General features: G+C 44.3%; 1 protein-coding gene across 1 annotated transcript; it reads right to left on the minus strand.

The window, feature by feature from the left end:
• Positions 1-2614: 2614 nt before the first annotated feature.
• KCNB1 (potassium voltage-gated channel, Shab-related subfamily, member 1) lies at positions 2615-4636 on the minus strand (the record flags this gene model as incomplete). The annotated part of the gene is made up of 1 exon (XM_009879071.1): positions 2615-4636. A coding segment is annotated over one exon (2022 nt), but the record flags the coding sequence as incomplete, so codon positions are not given.
• Between the last annotated feature and the right edge of the window lie 4152 nt (positions 4637-8788).

An 8788-nucleotide genomic window follows, 5' to 3' on the forward strand; every position in this document is an offset into this window, starting at 1 on the left:
ATTTTTCCTCTTTTTTACATTTGTGCTGATGGCAGACATGAATGATCACTGAAACATAGAGATTATGTTAAGACTGTTCTCTTTAAGATTCCTCATTGCCGCTTTGTGGCCTCGCGCAGCCACAGAATAAATCAGTATTTAAAGCTTATCTGCTGGAAAGTCACTTCACCTTTTTGTGACGACTCAATCTTAACTAGCGTCTCAGCAATACGTCGGTTCCTCTAAGTACACTTGTATTTACTATGGCCAAATCCTAAAGTCCTTCACCAGGCAAAGAGCCCGCTCAGAGGAAGGGCGCTGTCTGGCTGGGGGCAGGCGGAGCAGAAGCTAACGAACCTCAGGAACTGGCCCCGCACACCTGCCCTGGAGAGCACAGCTTACACACCTAGGTGCCTCACAGGTATTTCGAGTGCCTCCCCGCCACCCTGCGCGTGGCGCGTGGCGCGAGGTCTCTTTGGCTGCCGGCGGGCTAACTCGTGAGGTGCTGGCTCAGGTCTCGCTCGTGCCTTCCCCAGGCCCTGCCTTGCCGGGGAGCAAGGGCGGCTTCTGAGTGGGTCCTGGGGTTCCCCACCGCCCGGGCCTGGGGCCGGCTGAGCAGAGCAGAGTTAACTCCAACGCGTGTACAGTTTTGTGCCAAGGAGAGACCTAACAAAGCTATCATTATAACCCATAATAGCTCCTAAAACATATATGTGCTTATTGCTTTTGTCCGTACATGCTGCATTCACTATTATGGATTACAGACAGGAGTACTGTACAGCTTGGATGGACAGACATTTACATTCAGGACTAACCAACGGCTTTTTGTTTTGTTTCGTTTTGTTTTTTTTTACAATAGGAAGGAACAAAATGCAGCGGGGCCGGGTGGTTCAGGGTCTTCTTCCCACCTGCGCCTCTGCTCCCGCATCCCCTGTCCCAGCGCGTCCTGGACCTGCTGTGTGCAGACCGCGACATGCCCCGCCAGGTACCCAGAAACAGGTCAGGAAACGCTCATTGACAGAGTTATTTACAATTGAGTTTTACAGTAGAAACAGAGAACAACATAAAAGATTACCATCACAGTTATCACAGGACAGGTTGTGACTTGCTACAGGCGTGTAACAAATCACAGTCACGACAGGAGGCACAAATTAAAATAGTGCTTGGTTAAAGTGCTTGATTGTTACACTCTGCTATCCTACTCCAGCATCGCAACAACAACAACAACAACAAGTCAAACGTAAAGTGCTTTTTCCCCCCCGAGATTAAAAACCAAAGACAGAATATTTCCTACACAATTTGACATAACTTTATTGAAACAATAATGCTTTAAAAACCTAGGCTGGTGGCTGCTAGTTCTGTTCACTTAAAATGGTCAGATCTTTTTTTTTTCTTTTTTGTTTTCTTTTTTCTTTTCTTCTTTCCTTTAAAAACGACTGGATGTTATTAAAACATCAGGCCTGATTCTCCTGTCTCTCGCAGCCTCTCCGCAGCTCCGTGGGAGCTGCTCCTGCCCGACCTCCTGAGGCGAGAGAACGCAGCCGGGCCTGGGGTGGGTTGCTAACGAATCCCTCTTTTTGCATATTTAGGTAACGCTTTGCATATCTTTCACCGCGCCGCTTGGGCGCAAGAAGCTTCAGACCAACCGGTTCCTCTCCTACGCCAAGGGCAAGACGTTGGCCGATGCCTGGGGCGTCCCGGTACCCCCGGCCATCCCCATGGGCAGGGCAGCGAGTATCTCCCTTCCGCCGAAGGGCAGGTAGGGCGAGACCTGAGCTCTCCTTCCAGCCCTACACTCCCCGGCACCGGGAAGGGGGGTCTGGCTGCCGTGCCGCCAGAGTCCTGCTTCTGCATGGCTCCTTCACACTGTCCCCGCGTGTGTCCCCCGAGGGTCACGCGCTGGCCCGGGGGCAGGTATCTTTTTTTTTTTTGCAGAAGGTAAGTGCAAGTTTCACTGTGTCCTAGGGGGGAGTGTTTGGAATTAGATACAAGTGGTGCAACTCACCCTGCTGATATTTCAAAAGAAAACGTCAGGTCCTACAGGATATTGTATTGTTAAACACACAGAGAGCATTTTAATAATTGGTTTCCCTAGACAGTTATTGGTTTTAAATGGTTTTCACTTGGATTTTCCAATAATGCAAGTGTTCCCTGTTACCTTTAGACATAATATCCATCAGAGAAAGCTGTAGATGGGGAACAGCTGCCCTGAAGCAGTGAGCATTGTGGCTTTGATAGCTTTATACCAACCCCAGCAATTTATTCCAGAGTTCAAATCTGGCTGCCTTGGCATCCTTTATGGAACTAATGCAAATCAGATGTTAATATTTCCAAAAGGAGCTCTAGCGTTCAAGGGGAATGGATGGATATTTGGTCACATTGGCTTCACTGGACAACATGAAAGGAGATCAATGTGTGATCATGATTTGCAATCCTTATTTTTGACTCATGTGGGCAACGTCTTTAGAGTTGTTTCAGAGAAGGACATTTTCACAAACCCACACTGGACCTCCCCCAGACTTTTAGAAACAGGTGGCTTGTTTCAGCCAAGTTCATGCCATGCAGAAGCTCTTTTTTTTGTATTGACTGTAAAGACATTCCTTTAAACTTTCAGTAAGGTCTTTTGATGCCCATCTCAGATGCTTTGATCGTGTGTGTTAGCATGTCCTCCGCTGCCTGGTAATACATGGACTTCTGGGGAAATGTGATTTTCTAGCCTGACAGTCTCCTGATTGCCCTGGGTTCTTCCAGTGATACCTTCCATGGAGTAAATGCAGTTTTGCCCTATCAGCTTAGGGGAGGTGGGTAAAGCAGCAGCTTCTAGATGGTTCTTCTCTGTTCTATAAACATTGTCCTTTTGCTTTAGATAGCCACTGTTTGTAACATTGTACTTGGGACTCACATTTCCGGGTGGACTTGAATCATAACCCAGCTGACCTTCGTCATCAGTGTCAGCATCTATATATTTGTGTATACCAGCATCGTGGAAGTTGAAAGCTATGGCTGACTGCATGTCTGGTGACTTTGGGGGCGTTCTCGCACTTGCGGTTGTGTAGATCGACGTTTCTGGGCTCATGAGAGATCTGTCCGAGAGTAAAGAAGTATCTGTGGCAGCAGCGGCAACTCCCCGGCTCTTGAGAGGGTCTGGATATATTCTCAATATATTTGATGCTGGTACTAATGTGCTGGTGTCCTCTTCCATGAAGTTTACTTTCAGAGATCTTAGTTTTAAAGGGTTACTGGCCTTTACAGAGCTTTTGGGACTTTCTATGAAAAACGCAGAACGGTGGCTGCCTTCGGAGCTTGGGTTCATTTCCACAAATCTGGCACCGCTCCCCTCCGGCCTGCTTTGCTCCTGGATCACGTTGATGCCACCTTTGCAGGGAAGGGTAGAGAGCGGGCTGTGGGAAAACCTCCCGGAGTCGGGGAACTCCGCTGCACAACTTATGAAGCTGTCGATGCTGGACATGCTCCTCATGTCAATAATCCCATCCGTGCGAGTCGACAGCAAGGGCACCATAGGGCCGGGAAGGGTTTCCATTTCTAGCTCTTCCTTTTGCTTTCCAGCTTGACTCGACTCCTTAGTATTAAGGTTTGGCTGTGACTGAGTCTTTGCCATTTTGTTATACATGTCCTCTAGCTGCTGGACATTCAGGTGCTGGGGACTTGAAGAGGACCTGGCTTTTTCTGGAGATTCTTGTTCCTTAGTTTCAAAAGACTTACTAGAGCTAGTCTCAGAGAGTGTTCTCTTGGTCCATTTCCATTTGCTGGGAGATAAATGATTGTCCTGGACTTTATCCTTTTTGGCTATGCTTTCTCCGTTCTTCTCAACCACAATGTCCATGAGTTCTATACTACGGGCAAATGCATCCTTCATGTTCATGGAAACGATACTGCCGTTTCTTTTTGCTCTTTCAAGAGCTTCCCTGCGCTTAATGGCTTTCTCTTGCCTCTTCTGCTCTTTGTAGAACTCAGAGAAGTTATTGACAATAATTGGGATGGGAAGAGCAATCACCAGCACTCCAGCAATGCAGCACAGTCCTCCTACTATTTTACCTAAAAGTGTTTTGGGGTAGATGTCTCCATAGCCTACTGTTGTCATGGTGATTGTTGCCCACCAGAAAGAAGCTGGGATGCTCTTGAATTTTGTATCATCCTCGTCCTTTTCTGCAAAAAAGACTAAACTGGAAAAGATCATAATGCCCATGGCCAGAAATAAGATGAGCAATCCAAGCTCGTTGTAACTCCTCCTCAGTGTAAACCCCAAGGACTGTAAACCCGTTGAGTGCCGGGCAAGCTTTAGAATCCGGAGTATCCTCATAATCCGAAATATTTGGACCACTCGTCGTACATTTTGGAACTGAAGTACACTTTTATTGGATTCTGTGAGGAAGATAGTGACATAGTACGGTAGGATAGCTAGCAAATCAATAGCATTCAGTGGGCCTTTGAAAAATTTCCATTTTTTAGGTGAGGACAGGAACCGCAAGAGGTATTCCATTGTAAACCATGCAATGCACACCGCTTCCACGTGGGCAAGTTGGGGATTATCTGTGGTCTGCCCAAATTCATCCACGCCTTGTAGTTCAGGAAGTGTATTAAGGGACAAGGCAATTGTAGATAGTACAATAAACATGATGGAAATGATTGCCAAAATCTGGAAAGGAAAGAGAAAACAGAGAGTTCATCTCAGAATGTATTACACTATCTATCATTATCATTAATGCATGGCTGCATTTCCACTTACATATTTCAAGATTAATTTTGCTCTTAGTACACAGAAGCCAGATAACCAACGCATCTCGAGGTGATTTTATTTTGGAAGTTGCTTTAGTTATGTCAGATGCAGAGATAAAGCATCTCCTTCCACTCCTGTGCCTTCATTTCTGTGTAGTCAAGGAACACGTACAAAGCTGCTAGGATGCCAGGAGGGCTGTGAAGCAGTTCACAGCAGGAGCTTTTGATTAACTACTAATTAGGTGCCCAACAAAGCCCATCTGGACAACAGGATCTGAAATCTAAGCAAGAAGGAATGCAATTGTGAATGCAAGATTCAATCAGAGTGATGTCCTCCATTTAATGCACAGTTACACCTGTAATCTTGGGTGCCTATGGCTAATTACAGAGATGTGCATACAATTCTACTACATGTAAGTGCTCAAGTAATACACTCTTTTTGAAATGACTCACCTCTAATTTGAAACTGGATGGTTTTGAAATACATGAAAACTTCACCAAACTTTCTAAACTGTTTTGAACTCTGAGCTATTCTGCATGTGGCCAACTGGCCATCCTAGCTCCTCACTGCAACCGAGGCAGAGAGCAAACTCATCCAGGCAAACCAAACTGCATAACACTGAGATAGTCAAGGCAGAGAGCTCATCTGTCACCAGAAACCAGCTCTTGGGCTAAAAGGTGCAATGAGAGGAGAAGGGTCTGCAGTGAGCAGCCTCTCTAAACACCCACATAAATTTGATCAGAACCTGAGCCCCCGACTCTACGCAGAGCTGGGAAGTGTGAAGTGGTAGATTAGTATATTTGCAGCTCTCCAATGGTGTAGCCAGGCTGTCCTTCCGTACCTGTTTTATATAGACATTAAGACTACACTTCCCAGTTTTCTCTAATTACATCTTCTTTTGAAGTCATTTTAGGGAGGTTTTAGAGCTGACAGACAATTTGAGGAGTGTTTTTTTCCTGGTAGTGAATTCTTTTTCTAGTTTGTTAATTGGGTGGGATTATATCCGGTTTCTTAAGTTACTGCCAAAATACAGCAATGATTTCAAAACATGCGTATATGTGACTAATGTTTTATGTATTCGTTTCAGCGTAAGCTGGTCCCTTATGCTCACTCTTCTTCTGCTTGATAGCAATTGCGGCATATGCGCATGATGACTAGATACACAATATTAAGCAATGAATTATAAAACCTATGACAAGAGTTCACCATCAAGAACTGCAAATCTGACACACAGCTTCCTTGCCCATATAACCAGAGTTTAGGTTTCCTCATGGTGACCTTTCTCAGCCATTCTCACAACACCAGAATATCCACAGTTACCATCTGCGGCACCAGAGAAAGAAATTCTGCAAGAATTTCTCTTCAGCCAAGCCCAGCACAAACATCATGGTCAGGAAATATCAGATTTCTGAATATTTTCTGAACAGTCACCACAGTGGAGCAAGCTTTGCTGCTGTAGGAGAAACACACATATCTGACAGGGTTCAGAAACACTGTGGTCTTCTCAGGAAGAGCCTTCTTCAAAGCTAGAAATGGTTAAAAAATCTGGAAGCCTCACTTGAATTAAATTCATATAGCAAGCTTAAACTATGGCTTTAGGAGAAAAGCTCATATACCTTTAAAAAAAATCCAAATTTAAGGCAAGAGTTTCAATTTTCAAATTTTGATTTCAACAAGTGTTTTAAAATCCACTTGCTGTTAAGAATATCCCTTCCAAATCAATGTAATAAAATCATTTACCTTTTAACTCACTAAAATGTACTATATAACTTTGATTTGTGCATGACACTGCAGACCTAGTAATTTAATCTGAAGAATGAAATTTGAACAGGAACAAAAATTAGCTCCATTAAACATTCTAGTTTCATTGTCTAAATTGGATTAAATGGAAGAAGTGAATGGTGTAAACAGCCTCCTGTGCAGGTACCAGAATAGCCTCACTTCCAGTTACTAAATTATTGCCAGGAAAAATGCCAGGAAGATTTCTTTTCCTTTTTTAGGGTTGCCTAAAAGAACGTTTGTTGTTAGCTGTGCTGCGCACCCTCACAGTACTAGAGAACCTTTCGCCTCCTCCTCGCTACCTTCCTCTGCCATAAATTTGCTGCTGAAATACAAACAACCCCACAACAACCTGTGCAAGAGGGGGATTTGCCCTGTTGACAGGCTTCTCAGGTTAATGGGCCACAGAAGCGGTGGGAAAGACTTGAGTGAGTGCAGACAAGTTGGAAGAGCCATGGGATGAAGAGAAGCAGAGAGGAATGCAGTGAAAAGTGCTTGAGCTAATGGCTTCAAACTCAAGACAATAAAGTGCCAAGTGTAAGTCAAGTGCCTCGTGGTGAAGCGGGGAGAAATTTAGATTTTAACTACTTCTGCATGGTGGTTTGTTTCAAAAGACCATCCGCTGAAGACCAGGTAATACCCCTGAGGAGCAGGGGGCCTGATTTGCTTTCCTAGAAAGCCCTTTTTGTGTTTTTGCTTTAATTGCTTTGTTTACAACCCAATATTTCTGAAGGTGTTTGAGATGTTTTCAATGGTAATTTCAATTTTTTTGCTTGGTTTTATCTCTGCCCACTACACACAGAAGGGCTTATTTGTAGACTTAGATGTACCTAGTGTGTTTTATCTCCTTGACTTTCAGTGTAAATATTAACACTCCATCTTTATTCAGTGGATGGCATCCAGCAGCAGTAATTGGTGTCAAACCTTCTGTTTCCTTTGATATACTTTCCTCCTTTGAAGATCAAGGTAATGCCAGATGAACATAAATTTGAAAACTAGGAGATCTGAGGGTAAAATTTGTTTTTGGCTTAGCAGATTTAGCCATGGAGCTAAGTAATAAACAGAGAGGGACATTTATCATTTCTCCCACAAGTTGCAGCAAGATGTCACCTGTGCTTCTAAGATACTCCTTTCTTCCCTTATTGATCTACTGCAATCATACATCTTTGGGAATCTTGTCAGGCTAAGAAAAACTTCTAAATGTCAGTTGACTGTCCTCAGAAATTCAAAGCACTTTTCAGTCAGAAAGTACAAAAAACTGTGAGATCAAATATCTCCAGTGGGGTCTAGCAAATCCTTATCTTTCTCTAAAGCTTACCTCACCCTGGCAGCATCCATAACCCTACAAAAACCACCCAAGGAGCAGTTGTCCCCAGAGAATTGGATCCAGCTGCTGCCATCAGGCATTAGCACTGCATTCAGTGGCACAGGGCTCTATCTCAATGTAGCTACAGTCTAGGATTTCAAATTATAGAAATCACTGTCTGTCAGTTCAGTAAGGTTTCTTATCTTTGGTATACTGAACCTCTAGAGCCATGAGAGCCATTCTCTGCTGTCCTCCCCTGGGGTATGTCAGAGCTAATGACAGAAGCCCTGACAGGCCAGGTCTTACTGGGCAGGTATCCACAACAGAGCATCACAGACACTCCTTAAACCAAGCATAAAGCCAATAGAGTTTAAGACTAGCTTTTCCACAGACCACTTCCACCAACAGTTTGCATTGCAGAGCTGTCTGCCTTCCTCTTTGCTTCTGTATTTGTTCTTATAGTTCACCTGTAGCAACACACCATAAATTGTGAGATTCCCCACTGGGTACTTTTCTAGGTGACTTGCAGAAGGTATTGGATGGGGTCCTAATGACAGCACTGGCTTCCAGTGCAAGTCTCAGTATGTATGGGCAGGATTCCAGAAAAAACTTCACTAAATTGACTGTTTCACAAAGATTTTTATTGAGCGAATCTCTGGATTGCTGCTATGGTTCCTTTGTGAAAGCTAAATAACCCAAGGACAGGCAGGGCAAGGTTTTGAATGAATTTTAAGCAGTAGCCTTGAAGTGATTAGCATGATTGAACATACATGCTGGTTATTACACATGCAAATGAGACAAGCAAGTTGATTATGTGAGTAAGTGTTGCCAGTTTGTGTGCCACTGCTGCTTCCTGAGGCAGGATGGATGTGCCATGCTTGCAAGCCATTACTCCCCACCTCCAAAATCTGCCCAAAACTGGTCAGACAAACCTCTACCCCACACCTTTCAGGAGATATCCACCTGCACCAGGCCTGATCCTGCTT

The sequence above is a fragment of the Apaloderma vittatum genome, unplaced genomic scaffold, assembly GCF_000703405.1.
Source record: "Apaloderma vittatum isolate BGI_N311 unplaced genomic scaffold, ASM70340v1 scaffold27571, whole genome shotgun sequence".
NCBI lineage: Eukaryota > Metazoa > Chordata > Aves > Trogoniformes > Trogonidae > Apaloderma > Apaloderma vittatum.